At 42.5% G+C, this 21561-nt stretch overlaps 1 protein-coding gene across 3 annotated transcripts in view; it reads right to left on the bottom strand.

The window, feature by feature from the left end:
- Nucleotides 1–21561, bottom strand: part of BICRAL (BICRA like chromatin remodeling complex associated protein) — a 602600-nt gene that overhangs the window by 381330 nt on the left and 199709 nt on the right. For all 3 annotated transcript variants that reach the window (XM_069233969.1, XM_069233971.1, XM_069233970.1), the window contains one exon: nucleotides 17685–19355. In XM_069233969.1, coding sequence (XP_069090070.1) covers nucleotides 17685–19355 — 1671 coding nt within the window. The remainder of the gene's footprint in view (nucleotides 1–17684; nucleotides 19356–21561) is intronic.

The raw sequence follows: 21561 nt of genomic DNA, 5'->3' as shown, positions 1-21561 counted from the left end.
ACTTCTGCTGCTGGTATCCTCTTGATAGTTCCACTAACTAAAAGAGCCTGCACTTCCTGCCGCAAAATGGACAGATGGTCCACCGTCAGTCCCTAGGGGGGACAGTGGAAGGTGCAGAGTGCAAAGGATAAAACGAGAGCATATTATCGAACTATCAGCAGGACCCAATTGTCTGATGTTATGGCCTGCCAACCTGACCAGAATCGTCACATTCTGCCTCTCACCTGATGGCTGTGCTGAACTAAGGGCACGCTCAAGGGGCATGGCAGGTGAGGCTGTAGCAGGGGTAAGAGAGGACTGTGCAGTCCACTGATCTTGTCCGCAGAGGCGATGGGCACCATGGCCTTAACAGCAAAACTTCTAGGCACCTCATGTAGGTTGGATTGGGTAGTGATGTGGGGTACCTCTGCTGAAGCCACGAAAGGAGCAGTAGGCCTGGGGGGGGGGGCAGATAAGCTCAGGGAGTGTGCTGTGGTCCTGCTCTCCTTGAACTGCTCAAGTGCAAAGTCGCCTTGTTCCCAAACAGGCGAGCCCTGTTGAATAGTATATCCATGAGGGACGACTGGACATCCTCGGAAAAAACAGTGGACGCAGCCAAGCATGGCGGCGAATGGTGACACTGGTGTCAATAACCTGCCCAATAGATTCGGTGGTGTCCATCCCACAAAAAACTACGTTACAACAGTTCTGTACGGCCTAGAAGAGAACTGGTCTGAGATTGTTGGGAGGACTTGAACTAAAAGAGCAAGCGAACAGCGCACCAGCAGACAGCTAGCACTCACAAACCTGAGCACCAACATGGTGGAAGAAAAAACCCTCTTCCTGACCATCTCCACCCGTTTCAACTTCCTATTCAGGGGAGTCATCTGGAATGTGTTATTATTAGTTTTGCTTGCAGACGCCTGCATCACCAAGCTTTCAGGTGAGCAGTATTGAGATAAAAATGCAAGGCCACTCCGGGGGGAGGGCAGTGGAGTCGTGCAAACTGGTAGTTAACCAGGGGCCAGAGCAATGCTTGTCCCATGCGCCCAGCAAAGTAACCTTAAGGGCCTCATTACACGTCTGCCCCGCAGATGAACCTCCATAAATACATGGGTCCTGACCCCCAAGGGCGTGGAGCTGGAGGTCAGGAACTGTGACTGACTTGCGTGTTCCAATGCTTTGAAAGTGCTCTCCTCAGTGGCAGGGCCAGGGTTTAAAAGGAGACTGGACTCAGGGGAGGTATCAAGGCCACTAGTCTCATGCAGCCGACTCATTGAAATTTTAAGCTTCCAGGAAGAAGAGGCATCACATACAATACCCAGATGGGGAAAAATATGGACTTTTTCGAATGTAATATTTTCTATTTTGCATGTCCGTCGGTTTGAGCTGTCTGACTCAAAAGCATAACCTGTGATTCGGAAGAGTTGATACTCAAGTCTAGGCTTGACATAAAGTCAGTAAAGGATCCCACCAACTTCATATATGCCCTTGGGGTATGAGCCAAAATGACTGGGTCATTCACATAAAGTAGTACCAGTATAACAAATCTATTTACCGAGGAGACATCAGAACAATAAATAAGAATTGATATTATTTATATACACAATAACTATTAAAGGGGCCAACATACAACCTTGCTGTCTGAATGGTTTGGTTGGCTCCCCCTAAGGTAGATACCTCACCAGTTCTCTCAAATCACTGTGTGCATTTGCAAGAAACGTGACAAGTATGGATTCTAGGTCTAAATCCAGAAGAAGGTACCACAGCTCAGAGCAGTTTACCCTGTCCGGGATTGCCTGGCGACGGTATACTTGCCAATCATTAAATTAAGGTTTAGGCAATGCTCCCTAGTGCCTAAATGCTTCCTGATGCTATAATGATAAGAGTTCAGAATGTTCTTCAAGTCGATTCACTGATGAATGGATGAGTGAGACTGGCCTATAACATTTTGGGTCTAGCTCTATTTCCTTTTTAGAAAATGGGTACTCCAATTGACGTAGACCAGGACGGGGGTAAAATGCAGAACCAACCATCGTTTAAAAAAAAGCTTGTGCGACCTCATCTAAGATGCAACATGATTTAAAATCGTAACCCGTGCTAAGTAAACCGTCAGGAGTACAGTATTAAAAAAAATTGCTATAATTATAAATTGACAGAAGAAGTAAAACTAATATGTATGCTCATAAAGGATAAAGTGGCATGGCTGTTTTAATACACTTAACTGTCTGCATGAAAAGGTTGGAATTTAGTTTCAATGCGGGCTCTACGAGTGGTGCCAGTGAGCACTTTGTAGATTATTTTTTTTCTTTTCTCCAAAGAGAATTTATAGGCCTTGCAACAGATAATTATCTCATCCCTACAACTAGGTTTTCTAGAAAAAACCGCAGGTATGGACCTATTTTGGACAAAGAACAGGAAGCATCAAACCAGCGTGCATGTGGTTCTCTCGCTTGAACTAATGATTTGAGAACAGCTTTGCAAATTACACCACAGATGAAAGTAAAAGACTCCATAGTAAGATTAGGACTAATGGCTTCTGAGAAGCAAATCATAAAAATTTCAAAATTTGATTTTATCAAGTGCTCTAGAAATGCAGACGGACTGGGTAAGTGCCACACTAGTCTTAAACCATTAGCCTTAAGAGCGGGCAAAAAACATATAAACTTTGCGAGAACTAACAAATTGAGTGGGTAAATAACATGATACAGTGAGCAGATTATGATCTCTAAATCTGACATACAAGATGTCACTGCTTAAAAATCGATTCAGTAAGCCTTGTCACATAAAACATAATCTGTAACTGAGGTACAGCCCCATCCAAAATAACTGGGTAAAGGGGTGGTTATGGTAGAATCAGTACTGTGTGCATTAATTAAATTGTGATTTTACATAAAATTACCCAATATTTTGACCCTTTGATTTACGAACGAAGTAGGCAAAGGAACATAAATGTTATTTGCATGTAAACTCAGGTGAAATATATTAAAGCAATCTTTGGTGTTGAAATTACCTCAAATCGACTGACTGGTGGTGGGGGGGCGGTTGCGAAGAGCACAGACGATAGAAACCAAGAAGGGTACAGGACTATGGGCCAGATGTAGGTACAAAACAATTTGCGACTTGCAAATTGCGAGTCATTCCAACTCGCAAATTGCAACTCGCAAACTGGTATGCAGAAAGGTGTCTCAGACACCTTCTGCGACTCGCTATGGGGTCACAAAGACCAACCTCATGAATATTCATGAGGTGGGTCACAGTTTGCGACCCCATAGCGAGTCTAGGCACTCACGGGGATGGTGGCCTGCTGGAGACAGCAGACCACCTTGTCCGTGACTGCTTTTTTAATAAAGCATTTTTTTTTTCTATTTGCAGCCCGTTTTCCTTAAAGGAAACAAGCTGCAAAAAGAAAAAATTCCGAAACCATTTGGTTTCGTTTTTTTCAGAGTAGGCAGTGGTCCATGGGACCACTGCCTACTCTGAAAAAATATTTTTTTGGGCATTCACAAAGGGGAAGGGTTCCCATGGGGACCCCTTCCCTTTTGCGAATGAGTTACCATCCAATTCAAGTGGATTGTAACTGCGAGCTGGTTTGCGACCGCTTTCGCGGTCACAAAGCAACTCTACATCGCGATGCGGTTGCAAATAGGAAGGGAACACCCCTTCCTATTTGCGAGTCGGAATCACATTTTGCGAGTCGGTACCAACTCGCAAAATGTGCTTCTGCATCGTGTAAGGCCTTTTGCGCCTTGCAAACTGCGTTTTTAGCCGTTTGCGAGGCGCAAAAGGCTCCCTACATCTGGCCCATAGGATCTACTTCATTGAAATTCAAACTATGAGGGGAATCAGAAGGACGTGGGGGCATAGCTTCAGGGGGTGTTTGGGGTGTTACAAACCGCCCCCACCCAATGAATGTACTTTCTATTAAATGATTGGGTACAGATGCTTTCTGTCGGTATGGTGTGGTGTCGGTCTTTCACCAGGGATTTTTACACACACACACAATGACAAAAAAAGCACACACTCTCTCCCTCTGTTTGAAAGTCTTACAAAATGTTGGTTATTTGACAAAATATTGCGTTTTCTCTCACTTAGTACCCCTACCAATCTGCATTCGTCTCCCTTTCCACTGTTTCCTTAGCACCTCTTATGCACCCTGCTTCCCCTGTAACGTATTTTAACATTAAATACTAGGGCGATTGTTGGGAAATCGGAAGCTCAGCGCCCCACCCTCACCCCCACCCCACCAATCTCACTGACCAATTTACGCCCCTGGATGGACGTAATACACATTGCCAGATGAGAGTGGTGGAAGAGGACGGTGAACAAATCGCTACATTTGTTTTGTTTGTATTTGTCTGATAATTTTGTTTAATTTAGAAATACATAAACTATTTTTAAAAAGTGCCTGAAATTAATAGATTCGAAGGATTATGAAAGCAAATCTTCCACAAAACTGAACAACACAAAAATGCAGGGGTATTTGAACTAATAAAATCATTATTTTAAATATTAACTGAGGAAAAGAAGAACTCATTTGTAATGCTCACAGAAAATGCCTGGGCCGCTTTGCAGTTCAACTCGATAGGGCCAATCTTTACACTCAAGGCAAGTTTAAACCAAGCTGAAAAACCTCCCTTCCTTCTGCACGCGATGAATAGTGTGGCCACTTTGGAATAGCATATAAAGCCACTCCTGAGCACAGGAACAGTGGACCATATTTCCGCCAGAATGATTATGTCAAAATTATTGATCAAACCTGGCTACTGGAGTTGCTTCTCTTTGAACTTAATCGTGCAATATTCCAACTAATGATGTTAGGTGAGTGGGGCTGTATCTTTTTGTAACAGAACAACTTTGGAGTAGCTGATGGTGGTAACAAAAGTTGGACTGGGTCAAGACGGTACCAAGCCAATGGTGGATCGAGTCAATCAACTTTAGTCAGGTTCTCCAGCACAGAGAACCTATCCTATAAATTAAGGTCAAAACCCGATGGCATGTTATCTGCCATAGGGTTGATAGACAGAGTACCTATCATGGACACCAAAAGTGATGGAGAAGGTTAAAGGAATCAAAAGCAATGGAGGCTGTTGACCAGATGGCCTGTAAGATAAAGACAAGCAGTATAAGAGTTATGCAGCTATGTTGGGTTGGTATAGACTGTTTGAAGGCTTGCAGATTTCGCACATAAATAGGACGTCTAAAATTAATAACAATACAGTCCCCATCGAATGGCTTTGCAGACTAACCAACGCAGGGTACCCACCTAACTGAAATAATCTGACTTCTGTTGCACACATTAAATCCCTTATCCGTAGATAACCAGTGACTGGTTTTATTTGGAATTTGATGACAATGCTCTCTTTGCGTGGGGAATAATGCAGGGCAGGTACATTGGCTAATATTAATACATACAGGTATGTAGAACGAGGCAATTGTAGGGAACCAGGAAGGTGACATGATATTCAGCCAGTGAGGGCAGTGTGCTGCCACCAGCATGAGGTGCCCTGCCGTACGGTAGTGGCCTTGCTACCAGCCAATGTATCACTTAGGTTTTTAGTGACTGTGGTCTAGCCCAACTTGTTTTTTCATAGAGAGAGCAGAGTGGGGTAGACCCTTAAGAACAATTTCAGTATCAGTTGGGTAAATCACCTGGCAAAACCAGGGGCTGAATAATAGGCATGTCCCTTAAGAGGTACCAATATTGAAGATGGTGCAACCTTACGTGATAATCATAGATTAAGTCTAATATGGATAAGATTTAATCTGTCACAAATAGGTCGAAACAAACCTTTCAAATACTTTATCACCTTGGCACAAGTTTGGTCCATTGCTGTTGGTATATCATATGAACAAAGCACAAACTGCTCCATTCAGTTCTCTTAGCATCCATTCCGTATGGTTGATCAAATCTGTGCTGCACACTCTTCTTACCTTAGCTACAGGCTCAATAAAGGCAGATGTGCTGGGGGCACAAGCACCACGTCATGGTATCAGCAATAACAATTACACTGTTTATGCTAGGCCCACTAGGCTCAAGCCGAAGGTCATCATATTGGCAGGGACATCTTAAGGATTTCGGGCCGTGGGACAAAAATATTTTGTGAGCCCCCGATTGTAACAATTTTGAATTTATGATCCAATTTTAGCTCTTTCATGCCCTCTTTGGCCAGGTCAGACAGTGCAGAGGCACAATTGTCTAAATATATTTACATCTAATATTGAGGGATAGATACGTGTGTTTTCATTACTATAATAATTCAGGAGCAGCTCACTAATGTTATTGCTATTAGTCTTGGTGACCTCTGCTATTTCTCATATGTGAGGCCCTGTTTTGATCTAAAATAAACTGTCTTTATGGATACTGAATGGTGTTGAAAAACAAACATTTCTCTGCTAAATGCCTACAATATATTCCAATTATTCACCCACATTAAAAATAGATTAAAGGAAAACGGTATACAAAACAATATGGTAAGAATTGCTCAAGGTCATCCGGGCAAAAACAGAACTGGCTGTATCTGGTGGTGGGGGGTTGGGGGTAGGTGCTGAAAGTCTTGGGCCTTGGGTGAGGCGACTTTGCCCATGCCTTAAAACATCTCTCCACATTGGCCTTCTATATGTAAATCGGGCTGTGGGGCAAAAATGTTGTCTTCTAGGTACATCCTTCTCTCAGTCAATTCAATTTCTTTAGTAATAACACCAACTGCCCTCTGTATAAATGTGTCTATTGTAGTGCCTCTAATATCAGAACATTTCAGCAGGGCAGTTAAAGTGTAGCACTTTCAGATGAACGAGGGTGACCAAACCTAAATGTGATATAGGTGCTCAACTTCTCTTCCTCGATCGACTCCAACTTTAACTTTCCCACCCACCCGAAGGGTTTGTAAGCTTGTATTGCATTGATTTGTGAGCAGAAAGGTCAAGAAGGTCCTAGGGTCCAAAAGCCCTCTCCCCCTCTGTTCCTGCAATGGTTTGTCAAACATGACCAACAGGACTAACAGGTCAATCCAATATCTAACAAGTCGAAGTCCTATATCAACAGCCTTTCTTTGGGGAATCACAAAGCAATCATTAAAAAAAAGCGCTGTAAAGAATGTGTCTCATACTTTCACCTTGAGAGCCTCTTCCAACAACATGCTGTGCCAAACAATTTCATAAAAATAACGTACTTGCTCCCCTGAGGACCACTTAAGCACCACTGCAACCACCCGCAGATAGTTTAAGTCCCAGTTTTAAACTGGTTATAAGCAGCTCATCAGCTAGAAGTTGATCCAGTAGACCCAATTAATCCAGCTGTTTCAACAATTTTATCCAGGTGGTATGAGCCACATATACCCATGGCAACACGTGGTCTCACAAGGCCTTACAAGTCCTCTCTGACCCCAAAATAGGAGGCTGAGAGACATTACACCACCACTGTGCCGTACGTACTTCCTAACCTGGCTTCCAGAGTGAGGAGAGCTCAGCAGCAATGGACAGAGTCTGACACCATCCACAGTGCTCAAAGCAATGTGAAAAATATGTGGCCGGTTGCAGGAACAATGCAGCTGGTCAGAGACAACGCCTGTAGCTAATATTGAAGACAAGAACCAGCAAGGAGCCAGGAGCCAAAGAAAGGATACAGCACTTTGGCAGCCCGGCCTATCACCGGCGTTGTGTTCAGAGTCCTATACGAATGCCTGCAGAGAAGCAGATATTGGAAAGAGAAAGCAGAAGTGGATGTAGACATCTTGCATAGAGTGTGGGTGTGAACACGGTGTTTCAAACGTGAAAGTACAACTTTACATCTACTGCCAAATACTGTACGTAAATATGCAGATATGAGCCCTACAGTAATCAAAAAGGCAACTATCAGAGCTTTGATGTAATAAGAAGGCTTCCACAATTTGTCACTTCACTGCATGTCACCAAGAGGGACAAGTGATTTTTTTACAGGACAAGTAGATTTCTGAAGAATCATATCCATAAGACAAGTAGATGTTTTACAAAATTCCGCACTGCAGGTATAAGCATAATTGTTCAACAAAGAATTCCCAGGTGGACCTGGAGTCTCACGTTTGGTACAAATTCAGCAAGCAATGCATATCAAATAAAGATCTTACATTGGTACCTAGCTATATTTTATTCAGCTTTGTTTATTATTTTAACAATAGCCACATTTGAAGTCTTGTTGTATTTCTCACTATCTAGCTGCTCTTTGCTTAGGCCAGCACTGTGTTCTTAAACAAGAACTCTGTGCTTCTCTCAAGGCAGCAGTGATATAGGTTGCCTGTAAAACGTGGTAAAGCTTTGTCTCTGGTATTCATAGAAACATACGCATCCTTACGTAGGGACATATTCGCAGAACATCAGCTGTTTTACTTTAAAAACACTTCCCTGTCCCATACACGTTAGAGGGAGATTCCAGCCAGACGACCACGACTAAAGGCTGGTTGCTGAACGCTTCACTACAGCTGCGTATGCAGACTTCAGGACTTAGCTCAGGTATGGGGGATGATGTCTTTCCAGGGGAACCTGAAGTGCAGAACTAGAGCTTAACATGCTGTGATCAAATGTAGCCTAGGTAGGAATTGGTCCATTGACTCTAGCGACAAAATCGTATCGTTATTTCTATGTTTTTCTCTCCTTGTCACAATTTTAATCCTGTCAGGCTTTATCATTCTGGTTATTGCAGTATACCCTTTATTATCTAAGATGCAGTTGCTTCATTAAAACCTTATTGAAACATATACTGCCTCTGTTTGTCCTTGTATATGTGAGACTAATGTAACTGACAGAAACAGATGAAATCTGAGTGACCACGATTTCCCTGAGGAGTCAATTGTGTCATGCGCTCGGCTGCCCAATCATCCCTGGTCTTGGGTAGAGATGAGGTACTGCTAGTTAGCCGGAGCAAAACCAGGATTGGTGCGACAGGTGTCACCTGTAGTGGGTTAAGACTCAGTCTCCCACACCGCAGGCGATTCTGCAGCTCAAATCCAATAGTCTCATTAGAATAATGGGAGTCTATGCGACAACCCTTCCTTCAGACGCTTGGGAAGCAGAGGTGTAGCTAAGAATTTCTAACAGGTTTTGGCTGTATCAGTAAGTGGTTTGTCTTAAAAACCTTGGTTCTCCCCAAGGTATGCGTCAGGAACTCAGTGGTGAATTGAGCATCTTGGGGCACACTGGGCCAGTGATAATGAAAACCGAGTTGGCATTAAATATAATTTTAGTCGAAAGTTGATATGATTACTGTATGCCCCTTCTCACAAGGATGCCCTATTTCCAGTTCTAGGGTTTCTTTATCATTTTAGTGCACTCTAGAACTTGTAGTATTCCTGTTTAGTTCAATTATCTTGCCTATTCAACAACTATGTGCAAACAGAAAACCCAGGCAAGGAAACAAGATGTTCTCTTAGCATAAACCTATGTGCTAATATGTGAATATGTGGGTTCTATGTGAGTTCTCCCCACAGTATTTGATAGAAATTGCAGAACCAAATGACACAAACATATCAGAAAGGGCCACCAACACTGACTAAAACTGGGTAGGATTTAAACTTTGGAAGGTAACCCTACTCTGACTGTCTGGTCTCAGCTGCTTCTATTACACTTACCATATGAGAGGTACCCAGTTTAAGATCTTGTGTCAGCACATGCAGGTGCCCCCATAACTCCCATCCATAAACAAGACTCTCGCAACCCCCCTTAGTCCTCAGAAAACAGAATGCATTCTTCTCTCCACATCCCTCAAAAGCAAATTCAACTATAATGTTCGGGATTCTTTGAAAATGGAGTGGATTTTACCTACACTAACACCATCGACCAAATCCTTAAGTTTCATTCTAGTCTTAAAGCTCACATTATTGCCTCGCATCAATAATGTGGTCAAATCTGCCAACTTCCACCTACACCTTTTTCCTCAGTCACATCTGAATACACAGAATCAGATCAGTCTTCCTACCCCATGTCCTTAGGAGCTGACGAGACTGGCTGGTGCTGGTAAGGTTCCTCCTCATGTAATGCCACCTGAAACTCAGAGTTGTAACGTACATTGAGCTATGTAGCACTGCAGGCAGTCTCCAAGGTATCTTTGTCACTGATTCTGCCTATTCTTCGGAATTGAGTAATTGGTTAGGTAAATTTGCAGTCACCTTGATGGGTGAAAAGGTAAGTGCAGGAAAAGCAATTGTTGATGTTGTCATTGTTAATGATGCTGTTGTTGACGGTGTCCTAGTCGATTGAGTTGTCGATTGTGCTGATGCCATCAGCGGTATGAGTCACATCCTTGGATGATGCTTTCACTATCGTCGTGGACGATGAGGTTTCTGCCAACAAACAAGGCTTCTTTTTGACAACAGATGATGCACCACCACAGAAATCAGGTTTTCCCTTAGAAATGTACTACTCCCTTCTGGACTGTCTTCCTAAGGGAACTCAAGATATTTCTTGTGAGGAGGTGGCTGCTGGTACTTTGGACAATAAGTTCAGCTCTGGAAACTATACATGTTTCCTTTTTTGCTTGGTGGAGCACTCTTTACAGAATCATCTTCGGACAAGTTGTTAACCCCTCAGAAGGAGGGTATTTATTTTTGATCACCAAAACTTACAATGTCAACTTTCACTCCTTATGTTTCAGAGTTTTAGAAGGGAAAGTCTTACAAATATCAAAGCACAAAGCCTTGTGAGTGGGATAAAGGCAATAAATGCATTGTTCATGTGTATCACTTGTATAGATTTTTTTCTGTACAAACGTAAAAGAGGATTTCAAAATAAATATTTTTCTCTCTGCTAGCCATGATGTCAGGAATTGATAGATGAAAGCCAGAGAAAGAGGAATTTCCCTGAAAACAACTTACAGTACTCTGAAAGATGATGGTAAGACTGGTTCAGTCCCACACCACATGCAAATCATTTAACTCCCAGACATCACTGCACAGAAATGCAACCTTATTAAGTGCTTAGATTGTTAAGGAAAGTCTTTGTGGGATCAACATGAGGGAAAATGAACGACTTCCCTGTATGGTCCACCTTTAGCATTACAGGGAAGTCCAGGACTAAGCAGAGCCGTTTCCCAGACCATTGTAGCAAAGTGTATATTAGGGAAAATAAAAGCTGCTATTCTAACCGCATCTTCTTTCTAATGGCTTCCCAATGAACCTGCTCTCCCACTCATTGACTTTATCACCATCAACATTATGACGCCCTCTCCTATAGCCTAATTCTGCCTTTTAATGGAAATTATGGAACCTTCCACAGTGTTTATTCTACCATTGTTTTTGCCGGATTAACAAAAGTACTGGTTGAGCTGGATCACATGACCCAGTTTGAATATAAATTGGGAAGAATTTCAGGAAAGATCATCGTCTCCATTTGTGAAACGTAAGCAGTTTTATAATTTTATGATTTGACAATGCTGTTAATTTTATTAATGTTCATTGACAGATTTGTGCCTCTGCTCTGTTTGCAGATATATTGCCGCCTTTATTGATGCTTCCACTCCTCGCCAGTGCCCTGCCTTGCTCATCAGTGGTGGATGGTGATCATTGAAAATGGTGGGGTGTAATACTTGCTGCAGATTTCAGCAAGTGTGCAAGGCAAACCTCTTCTAGTAGGGTTGGGGTGGTTACCCCCAACCCCGAAGAAAAATGTGAAAGTAATTATCAGTTCGATTTAAATCACAATTTTTCCACAAATGTGCCAAAAAGCCATACCCATGAAAAAATATTCTAGCGATTTCACAACGTCCTGAGGTGCTGAGGAGCTAATACTCTTGTTTTTTTAATTTAACATGGGTTCACTGCATATGTTCGAAATTAACCCCAGCCTGTCAGGGCCAGAGTTTTGTCATGGGTGCCTGCCATATGCCATTAGTTCAGACAAAAATTACATAAATTGTGCTACTGTCAGAATTTTGCCATTAAAGCCATGAGTACTCTTACGTGTCAGAAATGAGGTTCAGTTTAGCCATAGTAACAACCTTCACCCATATGACGAAGTGCCTTCCCCATAAAGTCAAGAATTGCCTCTAGTGTGTCACTGTCAGCAGCACATTTGCATAACGCACATGGCACAATGCACACACTCATAAAAACACACTCACACTCTCACATGCCCATTTTTTTCATGCACACACTTTTTAAACAGTTGCATTCTGACCTACAGTTTCTTTTGCACAGTCCGTTCTCCAGCCTGGGATGTTTCATATATTCGCTTGCTTGAATCATTACCCATTGCCAGGCTATGCAATCAGGTAATCCAGCTCAACCAGTACTTTTGTTAATCCGGTAAAAACAATGGTAGAATAAACACTGTGGAAGGTGTCCATAATTTCCATTAAAAGGCAGAATTAGGCTAGAGGAGAGGGCGTCATAATGTTGATGGTGGTAAAGTCAATGAGTGGGAGAGCAGATTCATTGGGAAGCCATTAGAAAGAAGATGTGGTTAGAATAGCAGCCTTTGTTTTCCCTAATATACACTTTGCTACATTGGTCTGGGAAACGGCTCTGCTTAGTCCTGGACCTCCCTGTAGTGCTAAAGGTGGAGCATACAGGGAAGTCGTTCATTTTTCCTCATGTTGAGCCCACAAAGACTTTCCTTAACAATCTAATCACTTAATAAGGTTGCATTTCTGTGATGTCTGGGAGTTAAATGATTTGGATGTGGTGTGGGACTGTTGGGGGTCGCTGTACAAAGGGGGCCCATGGAAGCACCTGTTGACAGGGCGTGAGAGTAGAGTCAAAGAAATTGCCATGGAGGTTCACATATTGAGAGATGCTCACACAAACTGGAGCATCCAAGGTTTTCTATTTTTTGCCTGCCATGAGTTTTATACCACAGGTCCTGTTAGGTTATAGAAGGGCTCATGTGTACATATTCCTATAAAAACAGATAAACCCTAATTATTTAACACTGAAGAAAAGGGAGGTGGATTATTTCGTTTCACACTGGTTTTTCACTTACAAAGTCTGGCTTTAAATTTAAAAAATATTTGCTTTCATCTAGAGGATGATAATAAAATAATAAAAGATAGGTCAGACCGATGAACTTGCTGTATTTTGGCTAGCTCACATAATGCTGCTGAATGTCTGAGCGTTAGTGATAAAAGCCCTTCTGCCAAAAGATAGAGTAGTTCCAAACAAGTGGGACTAGAAAATATAAAACACCTAGAGCCCAGAAGTGCACCAGCAGACCCCTAAAGCCCTCTTTGATACAATCTACTATGGGCTCATCAACCACCGTAGGTGCTTCTCAGAGAGTAGTTAATATTGACGGATTGTTTGTTAGCGAAATTCAAATCAGAGATGGTAGCATGTGTGGCCCCGCTGTTGGACAGGATGCAAAGCCTGGAAGATGCAGTTAGCCAGTTAACCAAGTCCCATTCAGATCTGTTGACCCACCAGGCACCAGCTATAAACCTACGACCTGATCTTGCAAGGCTGGAGGCCGAGGATAGAGCTCTGCAACCAGCTTGTCAGTGAGCCATGTTGGGTGTTGCAATAGCTAAAGAGGCCCAATCCACTGCACCGAACCTTATCCCAGACTCCTCGACATTGGGGAAGGAAAATGGTGGCACACAAGGAGGTTCCAGGACTCTAAATGGGCTGCCAGAGCCTGTTATCGACACTAAGGTTCAGCCTCTTTCTAATGAACCTAGCCTAAATCTCCCTCCAGAATGTGACTGGTGTACCTTATTTGAGTCCTACTAGCAAAGAATCCACTATCCAGCTGAAAAATGGAGTTTGCAATTCGCTGTCGGGAAATGCGGACTTTAATATCAATGAATATAATGATATATTATTCATACGAAGGGTCGCTGGATCAGACCCTCTGCTAAAAAACAGAACGGGGATTTTTTAATTAGCTGTAAATAACCAGGATTGGACCGTTGGCTGCTTGACAGCGGAGCAAAGAGGTTACTTCAAGGAGCTAATATAAACACCATTTCCTCAGGTTTCTTTTATAGACACCTTCAGCCCAGGAAAGGTGAGGGGCAGGGGTCTCGACCACCAAGGGCAGGTGAGGTAGCTAGGTTCACAGTCCCTGTTGCACATAGGTTTCTTCCCTGTCAGATCTGGCAAGCATTGATTGATGCTTAGAGTCCTTGGATGCACTCAGTGAGACAACACGATTTTCAGGGGATTATTTTATCCTGGGAGCACAGGCAACGGGGCTTGCCACAAAAGATAGTCAGCTGGAACATTGCAGGCGCCAGCAGTAAGCAGCAGGACCCTAGGAGGTTCAGGTTCATTTCTCATTTTGATGTAGCTATGCTGCAGAAAACCTGGGCCCTCGGGGAGGTTACATGGGACGGCTTTGAGAGCCACATTAATCCAGCAGTTGCCTCTCAGGAACAAAGACCACAGGGGGAGGGGTTTTGGCGCTGTTGATTCAGACCTCTTTACCTTTAACAATCATCCCGCTAGTCTTAAGTCATAGTGGGATCCAGGTAGTGTGGGTGGTGCTGCCAAATAAGTTTTATTTCTTTTTAATAAACTTTTATAATTCTGTATATAAACTCGGCTGTCAGACAGACCTCTTTAAGATGTTGTCCACCCTGAATATAAGGTCATCCACTTTGGGCTGTGTCATCAATGTTACCGTATGGGGTGATTTTAATGCTAAATTAGGCACAGTCATTACAGTTGTCAACCCCCTTATGTTGCAGGATGTACCTAACCATTTTTGCCCACCTGATAAGAGGGGAGAAGCTGTTAAAGGCTTTGGGCTCGACGGGTCTAACTAATGTTATGGAACTTGTGGGTGACCCCTTAAACCAGCCCCCTATTTCTGTTGGTTGGGGGCGGGGCTCTACAATAGGTTATATTTCTATTTCAATTAGTCTGGAAAGTAGTGTTGTTGCAGGGAATCATTGAATCATGACACGTTAGGGTTCTTCCATATGCTACCTTACTGTACCAGTTCAACTAAAAGTTTTGGGATCACCAGGCTTTTGCAAAAAAATAAGACTTTGAGACTTCAGTGGTAGTCCATGGATATCCCCACGCTGACGAGATTGGAGATAGCAGGCAACCAGGAAATTTTGGTTGATTGTCTCTTAACTGCTGATTCGCCTGCCCCAGATATCCGAGAGCCATATATTAGCCTGGGTTCCTCTGTCAGGTCAATTTTGCTTAACCAGTCTTGACAGAGGGGTTCTAACAAGCTGGGATGGTTTAATAAGGAATGTAGTTCAGCTAACTGTAGGCTCAGAGAGCAATGGAATGCCAGAACCCAGGACGAGCCGAGTATTACTGGCTGCCAGAATTATATTTAAGGAGGCTGTAAAGAAAAAAAAAGAACTATAGGAAGATGGATGGGAGTGCCAAGTTTCCACCTCTAGATGCAAAGACTCAAGGGGATTTGAGGATATAGTTAATGGTAAATAGGCTTTCCACCAGGTATCAAAGGGTCTAGGTTCTAATATTAACCCAGAGAAGTGGGTGAATCATTTAAATCAATATACTCATAGACTTCTGATCTCACGGCAGTGCCACCTGAGGCTTTAGCTTAGCCCCCATGGAGCTTTCCTATGAGTATCCTGAGCTCGTCAGTGCCATTAGAGGTAGCCCTGCTAATAAAGTAATGGGATGAATGGGGTTCCCTGGTATCTGTTTAGGGCCAACATCAAGTTATGAGCCCTCTCCAGAAACTTCCAGAATCTTGGCAATGTCCCACAACTGTACTGGTTTTTAAGAAGGGTAACAGACAGGAGCCATGCTGTTATAGACTGATATCATTATTACACTCCACAGTCAAGATAGTGGGGCGGGTCATCTTTCAGCCAACTGGGGCTTGCGTGGCAGACAAGAATGTTCTGTGTCTGCTACAATATGGCTTCAGGGAGGACTTGGGGACAATTGAACAGTGTCTTAACCTCAACCTTACAATTGGGAAGTATGCCACAGCCAAGTGGCGTTTTTTATGGCATTCATGGACTTATACTGCACCTTTGACCAGGTCAACCGGTCTAAGTTGTGGGATATCTTAACTCGTATTGGTATGCCCTGCCACACTGATTGTCTTTTTACAAGAGTTGCAGACAGGGCTAAGAGAATATCTGTCAGATATGGTGTTGAGGGGGAATGTATAGATTTTTTGTAACTTTCACGTGGTGTTCAGCAAGGAGGTGTGCTGGCCCCAACCCTATTTCTATTGTATACTAATGGACTTTTTTATTTTTTAATACCCAGTGACAAGGACACGCTCAATGTCTGCATTTGTCCCGGTCCTTATGTTTTCGGATTATGCTGTTTTGCTCTTTTACACTCCCAATGGCCTAATGGGCCTTGCTGAAGCTTATGTAAGGTTCATGGATGGGATAGACCTTGGTACCAACATTTCCAAGACGCACAATATGATATGAGGCAGACTGTCTAGTAAAACAAAGCTGATTTCTATCACTGGTAAAACCACTGGAAGAGTGAGCGAATTCCCTTAATTGTGTGTTACGTTTGTTGCATACAGTAGTTGGTTACTCTGTCTTGCAAATCATTACATGTGTTTTAACTAATCTTGTGGTGCCTTATTTAAGACTTCCTCTTCTATTGGCGGTAAAACCATCTTGCCACTGTTGGAAGTGTACAGGATCAAGTGCCTCCCCGTTTTGACCTATGGGGCAGGCTTGTAGGGTTACCAGGATTGCACCTCTCTGCGGCAAGAAGAAAACTGCTGGGTGTAGCTCCTGGTACCCCAAACTTTTTCTTGCATGAGGACCTTAAATTAGCCTATGTGGAGGACAGCATTAGATACGCTCCTATGCACCTGTGGCTGGCGGTTTGGAATAATCAGGCTACTGCCTTAAACCGCGATGTGATTAAGGACTGTCTAGATTGTCAGTATGGTCACAAAATCCCGTAGCTTACCCATAATGGGCAACTAGCAGTTTTGATGGGTAGGCCAAAACAGTTTTTGCCCCCCAGGTGACTAACAACGGCGAGCATGCCAAGGTGAAGTATCAGGTGAAGGAACAATTTTTCCTGAGTGCGAAGAAATTGAGAGCCTGTGTAAAGCACTGCTGAGAGATTATTTGGTGATTAAAACCTGTCCAGGGCCTGAGCCTTATCTGTTGTTGGCGAAGAACGTTTGGGAAAGGTCCCTGTTAACGAAATTTAGGATAGGCTCTAGTAGAAGTTATTTAAGTTTTCTTGCAGATCACTTTGCTCTCAGCAGTATATTGCCCGGCCCGTGTGATGGTTCCTCCCAACAGACACTCAACACTTTACCTTATTTTGTATTTATTATGCCCCTTTTCGCCGTAGACACGTTCTACCTATTCTTAGAGCCTGCAAAAGAATTGCGCCCGTATAGGCCAGCCTTCTTTTTCCTGTAGTATACGTCAGATACAGTGGTGTGCTATGCCACTGGAGATTTTTTTTTTTTAAGAGCCCTGAACTGGCGTAATACTGCAAATTGTTAATATAACCTGTTCATACTGCTAGGGGTAATCATGACGTCAGTGATTTTAAGTGTTCTTAAGGATTTATTCATTCATGTTTTATGTATGTATTTTGGCTTTTAATTATTATAATTATGGAGCAGTTTTTTAAATTCTTTTATGATTATTTATAAATCATCGAATAACGATTTTATAACAACATCAAAGATAGGTCTCCTGTGTAACATAAAATAAAAGTAAACAATACAACTTCCTTCATTGGAACAGTTGGTACAGTGCTATTTTGACATGCAAGGTTATATGCACAAAACAATATTAATACCTGACAACACAAATGTGTTTGAGGTCTTGCTGGGGAGTCAGGAAAGGATTTGGCAGCTTGGGAAGACGATACTGGAAGACGCTGAGACACATTGACTGAAGGTTGGGTTCTGTTGTGGTGCGAAATGTGATTTCCAAACAAGGGTGCTCCAGATGGTACTGTCTGGGCTGAATTCCTCACATTAGGATGTATTGTGGCAGAGCTTACAACATTGAATTGATTAGGCACCGGAATACCAGAAACCGAAGACTGTCCTGTTGAAATTGTAGAACAATCTGAACTACTTTGAAAATCATTACTTTGTGTGGGAGATATATGTAATATTGTAGGAGATGAATGCTGCATTGCCGCTTGTCCACCAATAATCTGAGAAGATCCATGGTTTACTATGACTTGACCCCCTGAACTACTGAATGTCTGACCAGAGACCAGTTGTACAGCTGTACTGTGATTACTTAGCATCTGCCCTGCATAGGGTTGGTTAGATCGGGTCATGCTGGGGGAGTTTCTATTCAGCATCACATGCTCGGCAGATAAATGAGAAGGAACAAGATGAGTTTGTTGTGTTTGCATAAGCTGCCCATTAATGGTCTGGGCATGATGAACTGAGCTTGACGTTAATGAAGTGCTTGTAGGAATGAGAAACTGATTTTGATGCACATGATGTTGTCCCACAGGTGAATGAATAACAATACTTCCTCCAGAATTCAGTGACTGAGACGAAACCATGTTTCTTGGATTTTGCTGGTTACCAATGTTAACAGGCATCTGTTGACAGACTCCTGAACTGTGAGGTACGTTTGCTGGACCAAATGGAATCCCGTGTATGTGATGTTGCTGTATTCCTATATTATTCATATTGTAAGCTGCATGCTGATCCATTTGAATGGACTTTGGTTGTATATTAATTGGAATTTTATTGGGAGTAGACGCAAGACCTCTCTGTATGATAATATTATGCAATGGTACAGATGTTTGAAAATTTGCATTGCTAAATGGAATGCTCGAAGCCTGCCCAACGGGACTCGAATTAGAGTTCCCAAACATTGAGTTGCCATTTGGAGTAGGCCTGTGAACCATGACACCACCTGGGGATCCTTGATGTGCACTCCCTTTCAATATAATTTGGGCTCCATCAATTTTATTGATAGTCATCATGGACGGTTGATTGTTAAAAGAGCTAATTAGTTGAATCTGCCCTGGTCCATTCAACTGATCACAAGTAGACAATTGCTGATTATGAAGACTAATTCCCACATGCTGCACAAAGCCTTCTTGCACACCAACTGTATTGCTTGCCAATGACGCTCCAACTGGTAGATGAGTAATTCCTAGCTGGTGCAATGGCTGACCAGAGTAAGCAGAGTTATCACAAGGCTGAGAATACGGTGCTGATGGAGGTGGTACAAGCTGTGGTTGTGCACATATTTGGCTAGACTCTACATCTGCATCCAAATATGCCTCTTCAGCCAAAGTCTGTTCTGTAATATTAGCCTCCTGTAGGGACTTTTGAAGAATGTCAAAAGGCTGATCCTCACTGATATCGGGTAAAGAAGACGTTTCAAGATCCTCTCCCAGAAACTGAAGACTGGATGACAGCTGTAGTCCATCGCTGGATCCTTCTCCAAGGTCACTGTTTAACCCTTTAACAGATGACTTGGAATCACTAACCTAAAATAAAAATAAAATCTATAAGTATACATTTTTTAGCCAGTAATACTGACATCTCTAATATCACATCAGTGTCCATAAAAAATTGTCTATGAGATTGCATATTCAAATAAATATGTCTAAACTGATGCAGACTGGTTGAGCTATATTTCCAGAATATGTGCAACGTAACTACTTATGCCATTTGCATGGCCTTGAAGCAAATACTACTTTTAATTTTAGTGCTCTTGGATAATGAAGTCACAGTTCTACACAACTCTGTGGTAACCAGCATCCTAAGAAAATACATTTAGGCATTTAAAAATAATTAACTGTAGATAATCAGAATTTTTATATATGAACAAAACCTATATACCCCGAGAGACATACGCGGATACATTGAAATGTAGAAAGCAATCCAGATTATATAGCTGTCACACCCAACCCAGATAATACTGCTACTACATCAGCTGATAATCGCTTATTGTATGCCATGACTAGGCTGCAGGTGTCACTTGCCAATGTGATTGTTTTAAGTAATATTTAAATATGTATTAAGTGGCACATCCCCATGAAAAGGACAAAGGAGCCGGCTGCTGAAGCTTCTGAAAAATAACAATGATAAAATACGTTTATTTAGACCATATAGTCTATAAAACCAATAAACACAGCATGTCACAGCAATACTTAAAACAAACTAATCAACAGCAGTTCAAACATCTAAGCAAGAATGACCTTCAAAAACATTCCCATAGCGCATGCAACATCAAAAGGTTCCATATTTAAAAGGAGTGAAATTGTCTTGCTACAGTGACAAATGTGATACTTTCAAAAGATTGGCTATAAAATCAACCATCTATTTACCTTAAAAATATAGACAGTCAATTAATAAGTGCGCATTAAAATGTTAAAAACCTAAACCACATTTACATTTACCATCCTTCTCCAAAAAAGCATAATAGATTAAAACCCACAGGGAATTTCAATAACAGCAAACGTAAATGAGAGTTGAGTAGCAAGTATAAGTACGGGCACACACATTTTTTGCCACATTTCCAATATATAGGTTGCAGATGAATTCGTTGATAAGTAGCGTAATCATTGATCCTGTATTCCCTTTCACTGGCTTTATTCAGATCTCGCTTCTAGAATCTTGTTTTTTGCAAAATATTTGTATTGGGTTTTTCCTTGTGAACAGCAAGTGCAACAAGGCAGATTATCCTTGTATAGAATAAGAGAGGAAATAATATAACGAAAAAAAATACAGTGTTCAAATACTAAGGATACTAAGTGAAGGTCGCTACGTCTAGAGGGCTTGTCAAGCAGTGAGTAAAGAGCGGTCACTGTACGTAACTGGGTGGGGGTTATCTTGTTCGACTCTTTGGAGGAACTATGCATGAACTGTAGCCCATTATTAGGAGATGGGGCATTTGCAGAGATGTCAGACCTCCTGGTAGCGAATAAAGTCTTCCTCCGTTTGTCCCCATTTGCGCATCGCCCCATGCCAGGCTGTCACCGATAGGGTTGCCAGTGATCACCATTGAAGTACGGTCTCTCTTATAGAGTTGAGGTGGGTCTTCCAATTTATAGTCGACACTATGTAATTTGTTGTGCTATATTTGCCAATGTTTTCCTCACCCTTATCGCGCATATTAGGTCGCTAACTACTATTTTATTGTCTTTGGCACAGAGCAATTATATTTTTAAGTTCTCCCCACACCAAAGTTTACCTCAAAACCTCTATGCTAATTTACGGGCAAAGTCATTCCAGGACACTATCGCTGCTTCAATTCTTGTTGCCTGGCTCATGCCCCCCTTTGGGTAAACCTATAGTTTTTTTTCAAGCATTTACCTTCACATTTGTCCCAATTTGGGTCTGAACTAAGGCATGGTACGTCTGCCCCAAGTCAATGGGAGCTGTCATCAGCATGCACGCTCTTGCATCCACAGACTACATACTCCTAGGGGACTTGAACTTCCACCTCGAGAACACCAACGATAACAACTCTACCACCCTACTCGACAACCTCTCCAACTTCGGCCCCAAACAGCTCGTCACGACACCCACCCACTCCGCAGGACACACGCTCGACCCCATTTTCTCCACCAGCAAACACGTCTCCTTCAGCCACACCACCGAACTCCACTGGACCAACCACCACTGCATCCACTTCTCCTTCGAGAAATCCACAACACACCATCACCCGCAACGGATTCCCCACCGCAG

This window comes from Pleurodeles waltl, chromosome 5 (genome assembly GCF_031143425.1).
Source record: "Pleurodeles waltl isolate 20211129_DDA chromosome 5, aPleWal1.hap1.20221129, whole genome shotgun sequence".
Classification (NCBI taxonomy): Eukaryota; Metazoa; Chordata; class Amphibia; order Caudata; family Salamandridae; genus Pleurodeles; species Pleurodeles waltl.
Note: the sequence above shows the minus strand (reverse complement) of the source record. Positions and strands in the feature narration are given on the sequence as shown.